Raw genomic sequence first — 24,195 nt, 5'->3', positions numbered from 1 at the left:
ACAGCATTCTGGACACTTGGGGTTTTATTATGTTGATGTTCCAAACATCGTGAAACGACATGATGCTGGACTCGTGCTTGGAAAGCCAAAGCAATTAGAGAGAGACGCAGCAAAACGAATCGCATCTGATCACAAACAAGTGATAAACGCCTTTTTTGGTTTTCCTGAAAAACAGATTTTATTTTGATGATAATGGAATCAGGAAGAAAAAATTATTTTCCATACTAAGTATTCTTTCCTCCAGACTGGACAGGAACCTTGTGGCTTGAAGTGCATGAAATGCAAACATGATGTGCAACAAATCTTTATCATTTTGCAATGAAATAAAAGCTTGAAACAAAACAAAAAAGTTTGTATCAGCGTCCTTTTTAACACAAACTATCCACTTTGTGACGAATTACGTACAGCATTCATCTTTGCTTGAAGTAAACAAAGAGCTTGTGCACATGCTTACAACTTAAAAGTCACAAATTTAAGAAGCTTGTGAGAGGCATCAATTCCACTGTCTGCCAATTCACATTTCTTTTGCGGGATTACAAACCGACATCTGCATAAAAACAGGTCCTGCGTTCAAATGCCGTTTGCGTCAGGAAGGGCATCCAGCATAAAAAAATCCATGCCTGGGTGCAAGCTGTGCCGACTACTGAATCAGGCAGCAGGTGAAAGGGCCCTTACACTGACAAAAACAAGAAGTAAAGTGATGACTGGCTGCAATAAACAGGAGAGGTGGGGGAGAATTATTAGCCACATCTTCCACTAGACCACAATGAAACGAAATAAGCACATTTGCACTTTCACAACCTCTCTTTTTTATCATTTTCACATAAAATAAGTTCTACATACATATATGTGTGCATACTGCTCCTTTTGTCCTTATTCTTATTTCCTCTAAAGTTTACATATTTATACCTAATGTCTGTACACTGTGAGCCCTTGAATATAAATAAATCTTGGCCAAAAAAGCTGACTCTGATTTTAAAGTCTTAGCTTGACTAATATTAAACATGTTATGCGATAATATCCATTAGTTAGCTGGTTGACTTGAAAATGAAATAAAAAAGCTTAACCCTAAATGAACTGAACAGTGAGGTGGACGATGATTTCTTGATGGCATTTGCAGTTCGTTTCCTCAGCTCTAAGATGGAAAACTTCACATGTTTTTTTCTTGAATAATTCACTAACAGGCCGTTAATTTGCAGCACAGGCATTTGGACTCGGTCTCTTTATTTGTCCTCCATAAAACAAGCATGTTAAGGCGTCTTCGTAGGGCTGACATGGTGTCTGCTAACAGATTTTGTTTTAAATCTAACGTATTACGTCGTTTAGTTTTATTGACAGTCTACTCATGTAGAGGAACACTACACTATGAGCTTCTGTATTAAGTGCATTATGAAATTAATAGACTGATTATGAAGTAAGGTAAGGCTAAAGAACCACGTTCGGGAAATTTCTGTTTGACGTATTTGACGTTAGCTAATGTTGCTAGCTAGCGTCGGTTTAAACTAAACTCGGTTCCAACAAAAATATATATATTATTTTACTACAACATATTACACGGCTTCTCGGTCACATGAAAATGTAGTGAGCAATTTAAAATACACCGTCTATGCCGTACCCTGAACAAACACAGCACGTCATAGTCCAAGCTAACGCCAGCGGTTGCTAACAAGACATGCTAACTAGCCGCGGTAGCTAGCCTCCTGTAGCTAACACTCTCACAGCAGATAACTGAACGAACGCACGTCCTACCTGAAGATGTTCCATTAACTGGGGCTGAAAGACAGACGCTGAACATCAGCTGGAGGAAAACGACCAAACAAATGGCGTAAGCGTTTCTTCTGCTTGGACTCGAATCTCTGTGCGCCTCCATGTTGATGATGACGAGTGACTGAAAGGGGCGTGGGCTGTAGGGTGGCCACATATACAGAGTGGGCGGGGCGTTTCTCTCATCCTGGTTCTGCCTCATTCGTCAGCCGGAGAGTAGTGCGGTGCCCGGAGGGTGGGCGGAGTGGGGGCTCTAACAGGTCTTTTTTTTTTTTTCCTGACCTAATCTTGCAAATGAACTTTTGTGGAGTTGCAAATTTGGATTCCAAATAAAAATAGAAAGGAGTGCGTGGTTAGAAATATGACAAGAACATCCATTAAAATCGGGAAAAAAGTAGGAAAGTCAGAGGTCTGGTCGATGAAAACTTCCAGCAAAACTTGAACGTTCAGAAGCAGACTTACAAATGGAGAAAGTCAGGGTCTCCCAGGAGGTCTGATGTACCTAATATGACTGATATTCATGTTAAACAATCAATGATGCAAGTTTAAACTTATTCCAGTTCTCCAGTATTAGCAGTTCCCTCAGTTTGACATTTAACCAGAGGATCACATAGACCTAAACACTTTATTTGAGAAAATGTCCCTATAATATTTTAACTTGAAAAAGGAAGAGAAACACTTTCCCTCGTACTTCTAAAACTGGTTAAAACCACAACAAATTTTAACTAGCCCACACACTCTATCTGGGTAAAATGTGATTTGCAGATCCGAACCCCAACAAGGACAAAGCGATCCAGATGAGCATCAGAAAGTCCCCCTGGTTTTCCATATTACAACTGCAACATAATTCATGAGGTTTAACATAATTCCCAACTATCAAGAGGGATGAAAGCTACATTTACCCACAATTCAGTAGAAAAACTCCTCCCTGCCCCTGTCCTACCCAGACCTCTTGCCGGTTGACTGATATGGAACGCACCCAGTTTTTCTTGTTTGTTTCTTGTTTTGGCCTTCTTATTGGCGTCCCTTAAACTGGCTCTTCTTTGATGTGTTTGATAGGTATTAAACATCACAGAACATACTCCAAAATGCAAAGTATTTATGCTGCAGAGGATAACTATTGTGAAAAATATACAAAATTCACATACAATTAAAGCCGTTAAAGTATGCCACATGGACATTTGTTGCAATGTAGAACACTTTACTTGGAAAAGTTCCGTCATGTTTCCAACTTAGCTCTTATTTTGATACTTCAAAAACATTTTTGCAGGCCTGTCACAGCCACAGAAGACAAGGACACTCCCCTACATTAAGTTAGCAGCTGAATGCACAAAAACCTGTTACAATACGGCTGCAAAAACCTGACAAAGTTATTCATCCAGCCTCTAAAGAAACGTGTGTGCTGACACAAATCAAAATTAACCCCACAGGAATCAAGATTTATCGCTCCTAGGTGATCTTTGCTTATGCTCCAACATATTAGGGCAGTTTTAGTGGCAAAAGGGAGATAATCCACTCCTTAATTGATCTGTTTGTGTCCAGGATGTGCGGGGTCTGCAGAGGTTTCAGTGATCCGTTTCCTGACCCCAGACCTGCACTTGTCTAGGGTCTAGGGATGGAGGAAGGTCATCCTCTCTGCTGCGCTGATCGTTCGTTGCAGTTTGGACGGATTTTGCAGTTTGGATGACTGGCGGTTTCTGTGGAAGGCCGTACCTCTTGAGTCTCTGCTGGGTCTTCTAACAAACAGTGTCAACGTGTGAGGGCCATCTTTGGCCCCAAGAAAAGGTGGTTCCTAGGAACCAGAAGTTTCTATTGACAAAAGTGGAAATTAAATGTAGATTCCATCCCATTCACAAACGTTATTTACCTTAAATAACACAAATAGACAGTACATCCTGAACTTTTTGTTCTTTTTGAGTACATTTTCTATACCCACCTATATGTTCATGGGGTAGCAAATGTCCTGTTCAGAGGTGAGAAGGCTCGTCACAGCGAGGTCCATCTAAGCTGTTCTGCCAGTTTGAACTAGTTAATGAGCTTTGTTTTTTATAAATAATTAAAAAAATTATCCTTCAACATTTCAGATTCTTTGTTTAGCCCGTACCAGGCTAGACATCTGTTAATTAACACCACGGTAGAGTGAGCATCAAGCTATACAAGGTAGTAGTGACACATGAGCAACAGGTCCAGAGAGATTGATCAGAATAAATAGAAGAATTAATAAAAGACCTCATTATTTTTATTAAATAAGGCTTTTTTTCTTTCAAATTACAGAAATCAAACTCACTTTCCAGCAAAACAATGGCCTGCTGCAATCAAGTCATTACAAAATACACCGGAGTTACTAAATAAGTGAGGTACTGCTCTTCAGTGGTCCAATACAACGCTCAGACCTAGAACTATATTAAGATAATGAGAGAGAACATGGGAGACCTGAAAATATATTAATGTAAGTTTGACATTTAAACGATGTATCTGTCCATTGGTTACAGTTCTGATAACCTAAATAACTTTATCCGTGTCGTTAACCCACTTAGATGTGATGGTTTCACTTGTCAGACATGTGCTTATCACTATGTTTTGTTCCTTGTACACCAAGATATCACATCATTCACAATCTTAAAATGGGTGCAGTCAACCAACACACTCTCTGGCCACTTGATTGGGCAAGCCTGTTGAACTGCTTTTTAAGTAAAATAGTTTATCAGTCAATTTCAACTCTGTGCATTTAGTCATCTAGATCAGGGATTATCTTGTGCGGTTATACTTTGGTATTGGTTTCACAAATAAGGAAATACTTAATCTTTTTAAAAAAATCAGCCTCAAATTAATATTAGTATGAAAACTTTGAAATGATTGCGCAAAAGACTTTCTCTTAATATTACTTTATTATCGTAATTTACAAAAAAAAGTTTTACAGTCATTGTTGGCCACAGTGGAATAAATTTCCACAAAAGAAACCAAAAAAAAGTGGATTAATTGTATCATAATTGCCATAAAAAACAGGTATGTTTTCTGATGTTGAATGGTTGTAAATTTTGCAAAAATAATTTTTTTCCATGATTAAAGGCATACATTTTCTACATTAATACAAGTATATCTGAAATTGTAAAGGTTGTGACCCTCTGGGGTGTCCCGACCTCTACTTTGAGAACCCGCGATCTAGACATGGTAGAGTTGCTGAAATTCAAATGAAGCATCAGAAAGGGAAAGAAGGGGTTGGTTTAAATTAATGTAGCATGGTTGTTGGTGCCAGATGGGGTAGTCTGAGAAATGAGAATTTAAGAAACTGCTGATTTGTTGGGATTTTTTCAGTGTCTTCTCTCGGGTTTACAGAGAAGTGAGCAGTAGGTGTGTGGACAAATAAAAACATCAGCAGAACGGGAACACCGTGTCACAATTATAGAAAGTCAACAGTAGCTAAGCCACTGATTGCAACCAATGGATGCTGAACATCTCTTTATGAACAACACATCAAACTCTGAAGAAGAGAGGCTACAGCAGCAGATGACCACACCAGGTGCCAATCCCATCAGGCAAAAACAGGAAACTGAGGCTACAGTTCTGCAAGAAACTCAGTAAAAATAAATGGACAGTAACAGACTGGACCAACATTGCCTGCTCAGAGAAGCCTTGGTTTTGGCTTTAACATTCCAAGAAGTGGATCAAAGTTTGGTATGACCATCATGAAAGTATGAATGTAAGCATAATCAGTAAGATGAAGCTTAAAGGGGCAGTCTTTTGAGCAGACCTATTGTATCTGGTTGCATTAAATCAATCCCTGAGTAACAATCTTCATGGGCACCCTCCTCTGAAAGTTGGCACCATCCTTCCCGTCTGACATTAGCAACTTTTCCAGACGTAGCATTGTTGACATAATCTATAAATGGTTAAATTCCAGATTGAGCAAGTCTCCACACCTAGAGAACCAGTCAAAATAAAAAATGTTTTAATCACTTAAGACCAGCGTCCCCTATCCTCTGATGGCTACATCTAGCAGGATAATCTGTCACAAAGCTGAAATTACCGGTAGCTCAGACCGGCCTCTTGAACAGGACAATGAGTGCGCTGTACTCCAGCGGCCTCCATGTTCTCATTTGAACCAAGCATCTGCAGAATGTGGTGGAACGGGATGTTCACGGACATTCAGCCTACTTGTCATACTATCACGCAAGTATGGAACTTGAGGTACTTTGATGAATCTAGGCCATGAAAAATTAAGACAGCTCTAAAAAGTTAAGAATGGACCTTACCTGGTACCAGCTGTTGTGTATTTATCATCTGTGGATGCATTTCTTGGAAATATAATCCTACAAGGCGAGTTATAGTTCATTTGTTGCTTGTTGGTCATTACATCTCTTGAATTATACTATTAATTGCATGTTAGTTACGCGTCCCCACACTGTTGGGAAGTCACTGTCAGGGAAACCTATTTTCCCACCAGACAGAACTAACTTTATTTATTGGACTCTTGACGCAATTTTTTTTTGGTTCCCCATAAGTAAAATTAGGACAAAATCTAATCTGCGCTTGTGTTTCAAAATGTGAATATGAAAATGATTTTTTTAATTTATTTTTTTAGATAGATAGATAGATAGATAGATAGATAGATAGATAGATATACACACACACAGAGAGAAAGTTCAGACATATTCATCAGATAAGGGGGAAAAACAAAAGCAAGAAATTGGTTCAAGATGTTCTTTATTTAGATGAGGGAATGACAACACTGTCAAGTACAATAACAATGATTCCCAAAACCAGCTGTGGAAGACAACTATTCCTTAGAGTGTATCTACTTGTTTCATCCTCCATCTTAAAAGCACAAACTCATCAAGAGTGAATCGGCTCGACAGTTTATCTGCGGTGTTCTTGACCAGAGAGGGTTGTCGCGTCTTCGCCTTCTTAAGACTTTTGAGTGGATTTACCTTTGCAAGACCCTCAATAAAATAATATTCTCTGCTGCTATATGTAACAAAAAAAAAATAAAGTCACACCAAATGCACAGACACAAAAGACAGGTGAGACGAAAACACAGAATGTACACGTTGGGTTGTAGTGGCTCTCCGAGCTACTGACAGCTGCTTACATCAGAAACAACTAACCCCTCCCATTACATAATTTATCAAAGACAGACAGAAGAGCTCTCAGTGCGGAAACCTTTGAAGGAAACTTTTTATGACCATGGCGCCTTCTTAGTGAGGAGTGCTTTCTAGAGCTAAGCAACAGCACCATCTGGAGGAGTAACAATACAACTGCATGCTAACTGTGCCAAGCCAGAAATGTGTTTTGAGCTGATCTGGTGTAGATTTTCCCTTTTCGTTGGATTAAAAACTAATTAAAGCATTCAGTATGACTATACTAAAAGAAAAAGTGTGAGACTGACATGATGTTCTGAAGGCTATTTCCCCCCCCCCCCCCCTCTTGAAATCTACACAATTAAGCATATTGCCTCCTGGCAAACTATTGCAGCTTTGTTCTTAATTGGGCTTTTTAACATAAACATGGTCCATCACAATTTCAAAATTGTTCCGTGAACAGTTTCTGTAACATTTCAAGGTTAAAAGAAGAGGGGCTTAAGGGTTGGACTACTCAACAGAGGTTTTAAGATATTTTTTTTGGTGGGGCATAAGTGTGTGGGGAAGGAGAGGAAGGCTGGCTGTCTCGCTCATCTACGCCTGGAACTCCAAACCAAGACCAAGCTTGTGGCCACCCGAGTTGATGTTTTTGCCATCCAGGAGAGCAGAAAGTGTCAACTTCACACCTGTAAAAATAGACATTAAAGCATTATTTTATACTTATTTAATATACCATAAAAATATACTCAAAATTTAAAATATCCCTTATAACCTGAATTCCACATTCTGGAATAATAACGTGCTAAAACCTTAAAATATTATTACCAATCCTAAAAATTAAAATGCTATAATTTGCATCAGACATCACCTCTTTTAAAAACATGGCTCCTAAAGGACATTTTTCATCACGCTGACACCACAAAACCTTCAAATCTGCTTAATAAACCTCAGCCATTCCACTGTTTCCAAAGCCGATAAGCAATTTAACGGTGCATGGCCATGTTATTTGACTTTTTTTTCAAAATCTATACGTCAGTAGCTCACTCTGGTTGCATACAAAGTTTTTATGAACGATTATGACACCCTGCTGGCATATCGGTTATTATTTTGGTGTTTTATGCTTTTTATTTTGCTCAGTTTGTTAATAAATAAAGCCTTTCGTGTATATTTATCCTGTGCATGCGCAGCAGGGGTTAAAACGAGGAAAAAGCAAACGGCTATTAGCATCTCGCAGCGAAACAATGAAGAAAGATCCAGTGGAAAAAAGCACAAAGAAATATGATTCTAAGAGGGAAAAGACTGAAATGTCGCTGGTAATACAGTATGAATATTGGGGTTAGCTGAAGTAGACGCTAAACTTGCCGAAGCTCAGATGTGACCGCAGAGTTGACTGACGTGAGTAAATGTTCTGATATGAGGCTCTTAAAGTTTTTGTAGATCAGTTTATTTAATTAATAGCGATTGGTCTTCGATCACACCAAGCTACTGCTTTACTGCGAGGCATTTCAGAGGGTCAGAATAGCTATCATTTAATTTTGATTAATTAATTAAGCAAACCGGCATTATGCTAGTTCTGCAATACTGTCGCTAGATGGCGCCACGCTGTTTACATCTGCCAATTCTGCTCAGTGTGTGTGTGTGTGGGGGGGGTATTTTTATCCACAAAAAGACCATCAAAACATTATCAGGATGGAGGCTTGGTGTATATAACCTTATTTTATCATGATCAAACTGTGTTTGGTATTTTTTTAAGCATATAATATGGCTATATACCTTTTATCTCCCTTTTCTTGACAATATGATTCCCGTTGGAGGCGGCCCAGCTTAAAACAGGCAATACCATATAAGAAATGATGGCGTGTTGTATGGAACAGCGGAGCGTGACAACTAATGGTTGAAGCAGAAAAAACACTGCTCAAAATCTTAAGGAACAGTTTTTAATTAGAGCATAATGTCCAGTCAGTTAAAGCTGTGGAAAATTGATCAGGTCACTTCAGTAGTAGAGGGGGTTGTTAATCAGTGTCGGTTGTTCTGATGTTAATGAAATTAACAACAGGTGAACTAAAGGGGCAACAACGACATGGGTACATGTCAGTGCAAAACATCTCCTACTGCCTGATGGTTGCGCTATTATATTAAAATAATAACTTCTCTCTCCAAACATTTCCCTGCTAAATAATAATCTGTAACACAGTTTTTTCTTTTCTATGACCCAAAACGAAAGATTATGTTAGTATCTTGACTTCATTCGGTCTACCACATGTGTAACCTTACCATGAAGTGACCGCTTCAGTCCAAACAATATGTTAGTGGGAGAAAACTAGCTGCATTACTCTAGTGCAGTTAAACCCTAATGAATATATCATGTATGGATTATGTGTGGAAAAGTGACAGTTTAAGCTGCTTCCATTCACTGCTGCTATCTTTTACATAATCCCTGTGTAATATCCTAATTAAAGTATCCTGGAGACACAGTTGTTTGGGGAAAAAAAAGGGATTGCTGACTCCCCAGTATAACAATGCTGGTCAGAACTGGAGCATAAATTTATACGATTTACCTGAAAACCAGCTGAAGTAAAATAAATTTGAATCAGAACGTTTGTCATAAGTGGTCATTTGCCACAGTGGGAACCTCCAGGCAGACTGGGCTCATAGCATAACGCTTTTAAATCCTTGGCTACAGTGCTAGTCCTTTTAGGTCGACAGTCTTCAGATAACATTTCTCTGGAACTACTCCTTCCTTTGGACACATTTCCATTTAAATCTTCATTGACTGAGATCAGACTCCAAACACAGACTTTTTATCACTATTTTTCTCTCTGTTAGCCATTATGTTACACATTTCAGGCCAAAACTCAGTGTTCCATACACTACACCATAGGGCTGGGCAATAAATCAATTTAATCGATTAATTCGAATTTAAAATTCTTTAAGATTTCATTTTTGGAAAATCTGGATTTTTATTTTGCCAATACACTCATTGGGTTTCCATGAAGAGAACAGCATGTGATGCTGGATATATGTTTAGGCAAATATATTGTCAAAATATTGTTAAGCGGAAACTTTTTTTAACCATAATACGAGGTACTTCATTTACTTTTTTTTTTAACTTAGTTTGAAGTTCACAAGTGCAGTGAAGCCTGTTCTTAGCTCAATGTGTAATACCACTAGCAGTAAATGTTTTGTTATATTTTCATTGTTTATAATGGCACGGCTACCATCTTGTTTTACAGGCATGTTTCACAGCTTGTTTTTAGTTGCACTTTGAATCCAGGTCAACTCCCTGACGAAATGCTTGACATAAAAGCAAGGTTTTAAAATAATTTCTTTAATTTCTTTTTGTGAAACAAAAAGGAGGGGGGGGGGGGGGAAATCGATTAATCGAATTTGGTATGATAAAAATCGGAGATTTATTTTTTAATCCATATCGCCCAGCCCTACTACACCATTAATCTTTTGCAAGGTTTGTCTGCGTTGTCCTAGGGTTCTTTCCCTTTAGCTTTGCCACATGTTCCAAGACTAAGAACATGGGGAAATAATATGACCATTGCGAGAACTGAACTGTAAAATATATGCCCTTTAAATGACCTACAGGCTGAACTCACCTGGCTTAAGAGTCTGAGTATAGCCCAGTCCCACAAGGCTGGAGTTGTTCACCTTTGCCTGTCAGGAAAACACAGATCAAGTATTCAAAGATCAAATTCTGAAAACTGAATCACAGCCGACAGTTTAAAGGCGCTTAGATATTAAGAAATAAGTCACACATATCAGACATGTATTATTAATTTCAACCACTAAAACAATTTTAACAAGGCACAAATTAATTAGGTACATTTACACAACAGTAACAGTTAATACTTCCACCAACTGTTGCATATTATTCAATATTAGTTGAATATAGAGTTAAACCTAAGCTGAGTCACTTCAAATAGATATGCTCTCAATTAACAACACAGACAACCAGTCGCACTAATTGGCTCTGTTGCAAGTGGGATTTAGGACTAATGTGATAGACGGGACTGAATTAGCCGAGTAGTACACACACTCTTCCTGTTTTGGTTTGAAAGAGTTTCAAGCTAAATAGGATGGGCTCTTGTGTGCCGACTCGCAGCCCTTCAGCCAAGCCACGTACGTGTCTCCGGTAATCCACACAACTTGTCGTCATAAGGCGCAGGCGTCTAAATGACTTTTGTAACTGTTAATTCAGAGTGCGGGCAACTCACCGAGAAAGACGCATCAGAATCGATCTGATATTTGGCAGCGATCCCAAAGCGGGTGTTGCTGTTTCCTGCAGTCCAGGCCAAGTTGACGGCCGTCTCCAGCTTGTCGTTCACCTTCTGGTAGATGGATCCGCCGAACTCGGTGCCATCGTTTCTGTGAAGAAACAGACGTTTTCTTTCACCGTGATTATGCGTTTAGTCGGGGAAGGCCGAGTCGAAATGTGCATGCCTTTTTAATTCCTTACAACCGCAGCCTTAATATAAAGCACACGGTATTTGTTGCCTGATCTCGCATAAACACCTCAGACACAGACTGAGACCGACAGGCTTTGCCAGGGGGCACAGCAGGAACAAGCCCTGTCCCTCACGCTCACTGTCTGACACCATCACCTCATCTGACTTACATAATAAATCCCGTCACCTGGGTATAAAAAGACCTGACTCCTAGAAACCCAAATAGGCAAAAGGAAAACAAATTTGCAACGACGATTGCACCCAACATGCATGGAGCCCTACGCTCGTCAGACATTTGTAGTTTCTTACACGTTCGTATGGAGCTGGAACTCATCGGTCTTGTATCCCACTGCAAAGTTGCTCTGGGTGACCTTGTTCCGGCCGGCCTCGAAGGTCATCTGGTAGCCGGCGAGCCAACCCTCGAACCCCACCACCGCGGCGCCGTGAACAGCCGTGCCGTTGATGTCGTAGTTGACGTCGCAGCCCAGGTTGATGTGGTCGCACTTGTAGGCCGTCTTGATCTTGCCGCCCTTCTTGCTGGCAGGATGTTCAGTGAGGAAAGATTGTCATTGTCACTATGCATATGAATCAAGAGCTACAAGTTTAAAAAAAAAAAAAAAAAAAAAAAAAACTCTAATTATCAAAGCAGCTGTCATTACCCAGTGTTTGGAGAGAAGGAGGAATCCAAAGTAAGCTTCAGCCCCTTAAGTAACTGTGGGGAGGAAAAAAACAGAGGGAACAGCATTAAAATAGAGCAAAGGATCCATTTCCAATGTTGAAAAAAAAAAAATAAAAATTTTTACTTAAAGCTCACACTGAAGCCCCCTTTCAGATACTTATTGGGTATTATACCAATAATCCTGATAACTTGGCTCAGATTACATCTTCCAAAAAGCAAAATGGTTTTGAATTTGACATTTCTCACACCAAATCACCTGGTCCTCAACGGTGATCTCCGTCCCCAGGGTGTTGTCGGTGTTCCACTTCTCTGTGAAGGTCAGGCCGTGCTCTGCCCACTTGTACTTGGTCTCCAACGACCCGGCCACCTTGCTCGTCTCCGTGTTGCCGGAGCACGTGCTGGTAAACTCCTGAAGGTGAAAGACTTCACTCAGTTACACAGAAAAAGAAAAAGATACAGGTAATATAGTAAGGAAAATTAAAACGAAACATATTCTGGCCCATTTTTTTTTCTATCAGAAAAAGGTCCAACAAAAAGTACTTTAGGGCCAATACCAATCTGGACCGACAACTGTAATAATGTGACAGTCAATAGTGAAAACTCACCAGTCCATTATCAGACTTTGTCTTCAGGTCCAGCTTAATGAGCCCAAAGCCTGAAACAGACAATAGAATATCAAATATCTCTGAGGGCTACAACACAAACAAACTCACTTTTATGTTAAAAATGATGCTGAGGGTGGAGTGGGAAGTTGATATTTGGCAGAAAAAGGAGTGACAACAAAAATAAGATTACAAGTATACCGTTGATGCATTTGCAGATTAAAAAAGTGGTAGTTTTTTTTGTCTTCACTGATTTGATGAACAGCATAAAATAAACTGATTTGTGTACACAGAGAACGGTCAAGTTTAGGGAATTGACTGGTGCATCTCTAACAATCTACTTTTAAAAGTGAAGTACAGCCCTGTCCCCTACAATTTAGAAAGAAAAAAATAAACGCTTTGGTGTAGGGATGCACATTTGACATTTTTGGTCAATATATATATATATATATATATATATATATATATATATATATATATATATATTTCAATACTAATATGGCAAACCTAAGAAACTTTGAGTTTCACTAAACGACTACAAACTACTTTCCACCATAACTCAAACCCCAAAAACATTCTTAGCGCTACAATTAGCCAAAACAAACGGGTCATTTCTACTCAAAATCAAGTTCATTATAAATACACTGTCGCTTCATGCATGCTCAGTATGAGGGATTGCTGCAAAGCCACCAACAATGCAGACGACTGTCCACTGTGGCTCTACGCTCTTTCAGGAGGAGTGAATGCTGCTTGGAGAGACTTGATGCAACCTGCAAGGTTTCCTTAGATAGGAAATCTTTTACCAATCTGTCCAATGATTTAATTGAATTAATTTTGTAAAGTGCCTTGAGATGACATGTGTTGTGAATTAGTGCTATATAAACACATTTGAACTGAGCTTGAATCGGTCGGTGGCAGCTTTGTGCCGTTCTCAGCCACTATGGGAAAGATCAACCAATCTAAGAGTACAAAGAAAGTGACAAGAACTTCCTATTTGCTTTCAAAGGTTCTCAAGTTGAACAGTGTTTATCATGACCACCTGTTAACCAAGATGCAACAGAGCTCATAAAAACTATATTTCAGTTTTGCTATATTGTGTAAATATTCAGAGACGGAGCGTGAAGGGACTAGGTTGCTGTTTAGGGATCCAAGCATTTAAAACTTGCCCCTTTTGTTGTTGAATGTCTTTAATAGCATTTTAAACAAATATATTTAACTGATACATATCCTAGTGATAATCAAAAATGTTTTATATTGTTCAGAGTTTGACAGTTATGCTTTTAAAGTTATAACTAAAGTGATAATCCGAGTATGGCTTTGTTCAGAGGACATCAGCCTAAACACCAGCTGTGTGTATAAAAAACAAACCCCCAGGGAGATGCAACGTAACCTTTTCACACCCAAAGCTTACGGCTGTACAATTTTGCAACAAAAAAAAAAAAAAATCATAATTGCAATATGTTTCAACCAGAATTGCAATTTAATTTTTACTTTTCTCTACATTAACCACAAGCAACAACAATGGTCTGTAGATCAAGATGCCTGTAAACAATGACTATTTAAAAACAAGTAAATGTAACTGTTTTTATTAATCAGTTTATTATTATTCAAGAGAACAACTTTTAATTGAGTTGGAAATCAATCCTTGTTGAACATAAAGTGCAGTCAACAAAAGTTTATGTATTAAAACACTTTGACCAGTACTTAATGCTAGAGTGAGTTTCCTGAAAGTTTCTGGTAAAAAAAAAAAAAAAGTATAGATTATATAAACTCTAAAACAAATCAAATTAGATTATCTCAGTGCTGCACCTGTCTTTCCTTCCATGTGGAGGTAAACCCACTTTACACATTACTGACACCTAAAGGACGCGTCTGATCCATTAATTGTTAAATAGCTAAAAATGACAGACCTCTGTGATTTGGAAATTGCATCTGTTAAAATTACGATTATATTTTAAATGTGATTTATTGTCCAGCTCCACTCAAGCTGTTCAAGCAGTGTCATGTAAAATACAGATCTGCAGCCAGTTTACACTAATTGGCGTTACATACGCCCTGGAAGGGAACGATGAAATCTTTCAGGTACAGCAGAAATAACGGGGAGTTACTTTTAGTTCATTTTAAACAAACATTTAAAAGCAAGAGATTGCTCAGCACATAAGCACATAAACATGAACAGAAGTTTTAGAAATCCCAATAAAACATAAAACTATTAACCTGATGCATAATTTCTTCAGTTGTACAACACATTAATTAAAAAAAAAAAAAAAAACAGATCTATACCGTAAAGCTGTGTTAGGTTGGGATTTCTCTCTGATAAACATTAAATGACTTTGTTGCTTACCGTAGCCCTTTGTAAAAACATCCCTGGCTGATTTTCCAAGGTCAACGTAGGTGGGAGGTACAGCCATTATCTTAAAGGAAAAAAAGAGAAAAAAATATATAAACAAACGTTTCTGACGGCGCCCTTTATAACGTCTTCAAGAAACCTAAATCTGAGACTGAGCACGGCGTTTCTAAAACAAGAAGCCAAGGGCAGGTGAAGGTCACCTATAGAGAAGGTATCCATTACTGGCAACACGTAGCACACATTTGCCTAGCAGCTCCTCTTTATGCAAAGTTTCCAATGAGCGTGTTCTCCCAGACAGTGTGAATGCTTATGCTTTTTAAAAGAAACATCTGTCAGTCTAACACAGTAGTAATTTCCCCCGATAAAACGCTAACGTTTCCCCACTGGAAGCGGTCAGGAGAACGGCAGACAACGAGGACCACAGACTGTAGCACAAAGCCGTCTCTTTGGGAACGAGCCGAGGCGCCTGCTATCGGATTTGTGAGCGACTCTTTGTCCTCGGCTTTCATGAACACTCGGTTTTGCAAGACGTTTCGTCATTAGGCCACACACAGGAACCATTTTTTAATAGAGCAACAGTTAGCAAAGCACTGGAGTTGCGCACGTGTATTGATAACAGGGATTGTGTCTCTCCTGGAGATAAGGAAGTAAATTTGAACAGTTTCTGAGTGGAAAGGGTCAAGCAGTCTTCCAGAACAGGTTTCTCAAAGAAATTGGTTTTACTTCAACGCACTGTGTGATACGGTGGTGCTAGGCAAGAGCTAACCTGTGCTCAACACGGCAAGAAATAAAGAACATTGATTCAAAACGACACTTGGGTGGACAATCTCTAATAATTGATAGCTAATAAATAATATTGACTAACTTCAAAAGAATAAAAAAAAAAAAGTTATCAGTCCACCTCATCTGCATTTAGAAAGACACAATGTTAAATAACCTCCAAACACACCATCAGTCAGAAAATGACCTTCTATAGATCGCTGTTACGTACAATAACTTTTAATTAAACATACCTTAACCTCTAAGCCAGTCATTTCAACACTTTGAGAACTTTATTCACCCTTTTGCCTAGTTAGGATCTGCTTGCTTATATAATATTATATAAATAAATAAACAAACAAATAAATAAAAGGCTTCAGATTGATTTGATTTCTAGCAGAAACAGCTGATCATCTCTCAGACTGATTCAGCTACGAAATGGAGCAGCCAGCTGTGGGACATTTCATACAGACACAGCCTAAATATCGTTTCATAGCTGCTTTGCCAGCCAATGGCTTTAAAGAGTTTTTCTGTGATCAACTACGGGTTTCCTGGAAAGACATTTGCTTCCTTGACTCTGTGGCAGAAACTCTTGTACCTTTGTTCTGGTTTGACAAAACACACAAATAACAGCGAAAGCACATTTAATTTGCCAAATATATTAGGAGATATCAGGGATTGGGGTTTGAAAGCCTTCAGAGCTCTTTACCTATAGCAATATTACACTTTCATGACAAAAACAATGCTGTGTAAAGTTGATACATTGTGCAGCTTTACTAGTACACACATGCACTAAAAGTACAAGAAAGCATTGGTTTAGCAATAGGTGACAAAGTTGTAACATATATATAGCTGCTAGTTTATTACTCAGACTATGTAATATAACCAATATAGTCTTACTGTATGTATCATATAGTCTGACTTTATATATCAAGTACGTTGCATATCTTACTATTTAGCTGAAACATATCCCAGTGTGACCTTTAATGTCTGCTCAAATGATCACTTTTCTAGTTTGGGCAGGGTTTAATAGACTCCATGTTGGGGGGTGGGGCACACACACACACCCTTCAGACAACTCTTTTAACATCAGTCACCGTAGTTTTATCAAAGACAGCACTTTACCTGGAAAAATGCCCCTGCATCAAATAAAGAAAAGGTCTAATCAGAACTTCTATTTCCCATTTATTTGAACGCATGAAATGAAGCCGTTTTAGTGGACCCTCTGCGTTTGGCTGTTTTGAGACAAACACTGAACAACAAAGGGAAATGCTTGCGGTGTTGGAGACCTGAATCTGAGATCCCCAAGGCTGATAACAGGTGGTAACATCGAGGTTACGTTTGGGAAATATCACCAGGGGCTGTTCCTAAACTTTCACAGGCACCTTAGCCTCCACATCTCTGTCCTTCACCGCCTCCATTTTTATCTAAACATCAGGATAACGGCGGTAAAAAAAAAAAAAAAAAAAAAAAAAAACACTGCGAGACAGATCCTGTCTTTAAAAGCCCAGTTTCTTTTACAAGATCACAGTAAAGACGGGGGACAAGAAGGTTATCACGCCAGCATCCTCATGCCCTCGCTAGCTAACCAGTTTAGCATTAGCTCGCAGTCAAGGTGGTCAGACGGTAAAAGCGACCCTAGCAGGAAAGTTAAACACCGGTCTGTAACACAGAGAGCACGGAACGGGTCAAGAGGGCCAATTCGTGAAGAAGCTCAACTTTTTAAATTACTAACAACCCGCACAAGTGCTGATAACTTCTCCATTCAAATGACCGCATCTCTTGCTAGCGTCCGCCAAGCTAGCAGCAGATGGTAGCTACACAACAGCAGCAGCAGCAGGCCTGTCTACTTCTAACAGTTCCCTAATTCAGTTTTGCAACCTAAATATGCAAATATATCATGAGAGGCACGGCCCTGCAGTTTCTGGTGAGACTCGACCCACTGGTGTTCGTGACGGAGCCGTGAAACGCGCAAAAACCTAGCCGGGTTTCATTTAGCTGGAAGCTACAGGACATACCTCTGTGTGTTCCAGTCCAAGTCGAGAAGGAGCCTGTCAGCCGCACAAAGGGAGGAGATAGGAGGGAGGCGGAGGGCGTCACGTAATACGTCAGGACCCGTCACATTCAAAGATGGAGTGTTCGGTCGAACAGCGAGATGCTTCACTTCGCATTTTATTTAGATCGTCAGCTGGGCATTTTTGATAGGGAGAAGCGTGCATAATGCATTAAACCAGAATCTCACGACTCTGCATTAAAACTAGATATGACAGGGTGTTGCAACATATTGTTTAAAACAAATTCTAATTATTTTTAACACTGAAAACGCTCCTAACTAATTAAACAGTTTTCAAAAATAACATGTTAGTAAAACATGAGTTTCAATGGGACCAGCCACTCTGGAAATGAATGTCTTGCTTTTAGTGTGTTCTAAACTCTGATCATGGCTAATTTCTTAAGAAACGCTCAAGAGCTTTATTCAAATTCCTATTCAATATCAGACGTAGCTAATTACCATATACCATATCAAAGAAAAATATAACATTATAATAGGAACTGTGATTTATCGCGATAGTAATAAACTTTGATTAGTAATGTTTGGAAACACACAAAAAAACTAACAGCAGGAGTGTTATTTTTTGCCATTCCACTTATGTAGACAGTATATTGTATTAACTCGTACCACAATTTAATTGTTATGATACTAAATGCCCAGTGCATAACTCATGCAAAGCAAAAAGGGAAACAACTAATTATTTAACAGCGAAAGAGGAAACGGAAATAAAAGCGGATTAGCATCTTGCTCTCTGGCTCAGCAGGATTCTCCCAGGGTTGTCTTCCACGCAGGCGCAGTACGCCGAATGACATCCCGCAGTGTCTTTGAACAGCTGACCGGGGATCAGATGTCTTTAGCCGCTCCACAAATAACACTTTATGTTGATACAGCCAACAGTAACAGGACAGAGCAGAACAAGTTGGTGGGTTACTCTGTGAGGAGAGGAATAAAAGTTATAACTTAACATGTGAACGTTTACAACAATCTTAGCAATATAATATAATATAATATAATATAATATAATATAATATAATATAATATAATATAATATGTACAAGGATTGTTCGAGGATGGTTCACTTAATTTTGTGAATAAAATGTATTTTATGTGTCTACTATTAATTTACTGTACCAAATATGGCAAATGTTTATTCGTTGAAGGGACTCGTTACCATACCATGATACAAAAACGAGAAAACTTACAAAAATCATAATATTAAGTGAGCAATAAATAAATAAATAAATAAATAAAAATAAAAGACACCAATATATCAACTGCATTTTATTTTATTTTGTTTTAGGCTATGAAAACAATCGAGATAAATAACAGTATTACAATAAAAACAGTAAAATAAAAGCAAAAACATATATGCTGGAATAAATCAGTAGGAATGTTAAATTTATAAATTTTAAAGTCTAAAAGCCACTTTCTGATATTCTAGATGATTTCCTTGCAAGCTTTGAAAATGTGGCAACTCTTTTCACAGTTACAACCTGGATGCTTATCATGAGATGCCAATAAAAATGTTTCACCGAGAAACATTTTCTTTGCTCATCTTCCTGTTGTGCAAAGCAGCCCTTTGGAAAAAAAAGACAGAACTGAGGTTCTGCAGCTTTAATTCAGCGTGCGCGATTTCACAGAAACAGAGCCGTGTGGTTGAGTCAATGGAACAACGCTGTCGCCAACCCCTGCATTGCTTCCTCTGTAAAAGGCACAGCTGGCAATAAAAAAAGCTGACAATGGGACAACACTTCCATCACAAATTGTATATTGTAAGAGACGTTTTAGTGTACTTTAAGGCTGTGAATAACTGGTTAATTTATGTCTTAAATACTGAGTTGTTCCTTTTTGGTATACAATGATATAATAGAATCGCCTTAGCCCTTTTCGAACAACAGTAGGGATGAAACGGGTTGCATTTAAACATTTAGCCAGTAGATGTCACTGTTGTCAGCCTTCTTACAACTTGACGCCCGCTACTGTCTTTTATTTCGTGTTTTTTTTATATTTAGAGAGAGAGAGAGAGAAACGGATATAACTCTAGTCAGTTCTGTTTACCGCACTGTTGTTTTTTTTATGTTTGAGAATCATCTAGATTAGAAAAAATAAATTCTAATAAAAAATTTGATTGGTTAATTCTAAAGAATAATTTACTAGAGTTGAAACGTTTTTTTTAAGAACTCAATTGTTCGTACTTTTCACCATTTTCTGCATCAAAGTATCAATAATGTATTAAGAATTTCTTTTCTTTTTTAACTCCAGCAATTATGAGAAACTCAAATCTGATATTTTCTACAGATAAAAAAAATCTACCTTAAAGTTTTAATATCAGTTATTTAATTATCTGTGTTTGTTCTTTTTTTTTTTTTTTTTTTTTTTTTTTTTTGGCTGAGGGATTTATGTTAGTTGAAAGGAAAATATTTTGCTCACATAAAACTGCCAAGAAGTAGAAGTCTGTTTTTATGTGATTCCTAATGGGAGCAGGATTAACATGCAAAAGATTTACTTCCTAAGATTAACAGTGACAGAAAAGTCAACACCATGAAACATTTCATCACTTGCCAGGAGGACTGTGGAAAGATTCTGTTTTTGGGGGATTATTTTTAATATTGAATTAGAACATTTCTGCTGTCACTAAACTCTTGACTTCTGTGATCTACCCTATTTTAACTTTGTAATGTCATAGTCTTTAGAAAAATACAAAACTTTTAAAATATAAATAGTTTGGTTATGATAATTCCTGCAAAAGCATCAAACCAAAAAATGTGTGAAAACCAGCTGATGTGTCCAAAAATGTTTTAATAAAAAGCATATAATTAACCCATTTTCTGACAATTACTTTTTATGTCACGTTTTAATGTGTTAAAAGGCAGATAAGAGACTTTGGCTTCATTCTTTTAATATTACCATCTGGAATCTCTACAGCTTGTGGTTTTTGACACTTTTTAATGTATTCTAAAAGGTTTTGATGTATTTAATGTCTTCAAGATATAACGATGACGTTCATGACAGCAAACAGTGATAAATAACATTATCTAAAGTTACAATTACAAACAGCAAGGCTCATAAATAACGGGAGCTTTCTGAGAAACAGTCACCTCTTTACTCATTCACCAACATTCACAGCTTGTTGTCATTAAATAAACATATTTAACTGATTTCTTCATGTGTATTTAGCAGTTCCCTTCTATGCGCTGTGTTTGTGCATCACTTCATCTCAAAGTAGCATTTAATCAACAGCTAGTAACATGTTTGTCGCCTGTCGGTCGCCTTCAGAGGCAGCCAAAAATTCATTTCTAGATTATCCTCCAGTCATATCTGGATGCTCCGCTTTCATCCAGCCAGGCTTCAAAGCCGACGCTGCGCTCACTTCAAACAGGCGTCGCCGAGTGCCAGTCAAAACCCCAGCTCCAGAAGACAACAAACACTAAAAGAAAATGTTAATCAACTCGGCCCGAGCATCACCAAAGTAAATAAAATAAACTGTAAACAGATGCCATAATTTCCAGCATATGGATAAATAAGGCAAGCCTGTCATCTTTCTTCTTATTTTTTAATTTTCTGGTTCACTTAGCGTTCAACCCCCCTGTTGCCTCCGCACTGATCCCAAACTCTCTCTCCCTCATGAGTCAGGAGCTCTACCTCATGCGACTTTCTTGTTTTCCAACCCGGAGTGGAAGTCCGCAACCCAGGGTCTGGTTAAGTCAGCTGTGTAAATCACTTGAATCATGTTCAAGCAATCTGAGATCAGCAGCCTTTTTACCTTCATCTCGCTGGGATGACACGTACCGTTCAGCATGAGTAAAACTGGTTTTTGTGGACAATTTAATGGCTCACGGTTTCCACTGCTTAAAGTCTAGGAAGGAAGAGTCTGTCGTAAAAAGAGATGGTGAGGGAGAGGATATAGGTCCAAATGTGTGGATAAAATTACTCATTTACTGAGTGGATTTGTTCCAAGAATATCAAAATGAAAGCTACTGAAGCAAAACCAAGACAAGTATTCACTGTGGGGCAATATTTGTGTAAGCCAGGACTCGTAAAATATCATGAAAGTCCGCAGCAAAAACCTCCAGGCAACCAAAACGAAGCATGCATCTGGGATGTGAACTTTACCCTTCTGAGCGGTCTCCTTGCAGGTCCCTTTATGTGACCAGGTAGGACGTAGATTTAGCTGACGCAATCTCTCATCCACACTTATCAAACTGTAAGCAGTTTGGAATTTGCCAGGCGGTTGTCTTGTGAATCCATTACAGGATTTGAAAATTTTATTTAGAAGAGTTTGAGCAGATTGGGTTTCATCAGATCTTATGATCTTATTGTGATCATGAAAAAAATCCACAACGTTTTCTCATTTTTCATAATTGGCAGTAAATTTAAATTTTGCATGTTGAATGTGTCACCCTTTGAATATGGATGCAGTTTTATTTAAGGAAGTGATCACTCTCTTCAGATGTACAGTATGTAGGATGAGTGAATGTGGAAACAACCTATAGCTTTTGTGTCAAATCTTACAGATCTTTATTTTATAAACTTGTGGAGGTTAGGAAAGTTAAATTCAAATCAATAACATTTTATTTATATAGCTCCAATTCACAAAACCTGTCATCTCAAGGCACTTTACAAAGTCAAATTCAATCAAATAATCCAGACAGATTGGTCAAAATGCTTCCTGTCTTAGGAAACCCAGCAGATTGCATCAAGTCTTTCCAAGCAGCATTCACTCCTCCTGAAAGAGCGTAGAGCCACAGTGGACAGTCATCTGCATTATTGATGGCTTTGCAGCAATCCCTTATACTGAGCATGCATGAAGCGACAGTGGAGAGGAAAACTCCTTTAACGGGAAGGAAAACCTCCAACAGAACCAGGCTCAGTGTGAACGGCCATCTGCCTCGACCAACTGGGGGTTAGAGAAGACAGAGCAGAGACACAAAAAGCACAGAAGCACACATTGATCCAGGAATCCTTTCTATGTTAGAAATGTTATGTTAACTGATATATAAAGAACGCCTCATAAAAAATAGATAGCTATAACGCTACAGTCATCCTTGACTGACCATGCACTCACTGGCACCTTATGTCCACATCTCATTGTTTGACTAACCCACCCTGCAATCAAACTCTTCCATGGAGCTGACGTCGGTTAAGCAAACACACCATCGCACATTCCTAAAGTTCACCTTTGAGACACATTTCATTTGTCATCAGCTATTTAATTAATTTTCTGTACGGTTGTGTAAAATTGTTATGAGATTATTTTTCCTCTACTGATCTTAACCAAGTAGGTTGTGTCCGCCTTTGTATCGACAAGCCGGTACCATCGTGATCCAGAGCTGGAACCATCCAGACATCCAACTCTTGTGCTAGAAGCACCAGCACAGCCTTGGATCTTTGGAGCGACCATAGTCTGACCAGACAGCTGACTGGTAGTGCTGAGACTTAACCATCAGCTGAGCTGGGACAAGGGAGACCTTAAATAAGTCACCCTGTTCTGTTGTATTAGGGTGGCTGTCTGGTGCTGGCATTGGCTAAACCACAAAACTGGACTCAGGACTTTGATTTAATTTCCCTTCCACTTTCACCTCTGAGACTAAAGGAAAGGAAAGGGACCATTACTTTGGTAATGGTCCCTTTCCTTTCCTCATCTGTAAAAACCAATAAGCAACGTTTTTAGATTTTAGTCACTGTGAACGTTTGTTGAATTAGTTGTTTTAATCAGTAGTGCAAAGGTGCTTTAGTTTGTCAGTTGTTTGTTCTATCTTGTTTCTTTGTGTTAGTCAATCTGTATCGGGCAGATCTTGGTTGATTAATAAAAAAAACTTTAATGTTGATTTCAATGGTTTTCTGCTCTTTTCCATTGTCGTATTTTAACGGCAGTTTCAAATTTCATTTTGATTGATTATGAAAAGTAACAATGACAACAGCTGTAACTGCGGAGTCGAGGGGTTAGACTCGAATATGTTTGTGCTGTGCTTGCGTGGCACTCCCTGTTTATTTTAATTAATTAAATCAATAAAACTAGACAGTGAGACAGTGGTAATAATGTGCTTGTTTGCCCAGCTTTGTTTTGAATCAGTAAGCCGACCACAACTGAAACAAATTCAGCTGATGTAATGTCTAGACAGAGGGACAATAAGAGTTTGTATTGCCAAACAAAAGTGTTTGTGTTATAGCTTTAGTCCCTTTTCACACTGTTAGGGCGGGATGATGGGACCAGGTGGTACACATCCCCAAACCCCCCACATTCTCCAGAATACAAGGCGGAGCGTTGGTCTCCCTATTTGGGACAAGGCATACAAGCAATAGTGCTCTTCCTTCGTCAAGATTTCTGACTATCTCTTGGTCTCACCTCCAGGAGACGAAATCCCAGACAACAGGAGAAAAGAGGTTCTGAAACGTCTCAACAAAATCATGCTGTTGATTCTATAGAGGCTTTTCAGGACTCTTTTATGTTTTTGA

General features: G+C 38.6%; 2 protein-coding genes across 2 annotated transcripts in view; one reads left to right on the top strand and one right to left on the bottom strand.

Annotated features, from left to right (window-relative positions):
- The window catches only part of LOC118564637 (PDZ and LIM domain protein 4-like), a 51,285-nt gene extending 47,908 nt beyond the window's left edge, over positions 1–3,377 (top strand). The window contains exon 6 of the mRNA XM_036143522.1: positions 3,307–3,377. Coding sequence (XP_035999415.1) covers positions 3,307–3,377 — 71 coding nt within the window. The remainder of the gene's footprint in view (positions 1–3,306) is intronic.
- Positions 3,378–6,451: 3,074 nt separating this feature from the next.
- On the bottom strand, positions 6,452–17,805 carry vdac1 (voltage-dependent anion channel 1). Its single transcript, XM_012881498.3, has 9 exons — positions 17,705–17,805; positions 14,922–14,991; positions 12,581–12,630; positions 12,232–12,384; positions 11,956–12,008; positions 11,606–11,833; positions 11,066–11,216; positions 10,448–10,505; positions 6,452–7,528 (listed from the first exon to the last, which is right to left on the bottom strand). The coding sequence occupies exons 2-9, from the start codon at positions 14,986–14,988 to the stop codon at positions 7,437–7,439; spliced, it is 852 nt and encodes a 283-aa protein (XP_012736952.1). The 5' UTR covers positions 14,989–14,991; positions 17,705–17,805; the 3' UTR covers positions 6,452–7,436.
- Between the last annotated feature and the right edge of the window lie 6,390 nt (positions 17,806–24,195).

This window comes from Fundulus heteroclitus, chromosome 11 (assembly GCF_011125445.2).
Source record: "Fundulus heteroclitus isolate FHET01 chromosome 11, MU-UCD_Fhet_4.1, whole genome shotgun sequence".
Taxonomy (NCBI): Eukaryota; Metazoa; Chordata; class Actinopteri; order Cyprinodontiformes; family Fundulidae; genus Fundulus; species Fundulus heteroclitus.
Note: the sequence above shows the minus strand (reverse complement) of the source record. Positions and strands in the feature narration are given on the sequence as shown.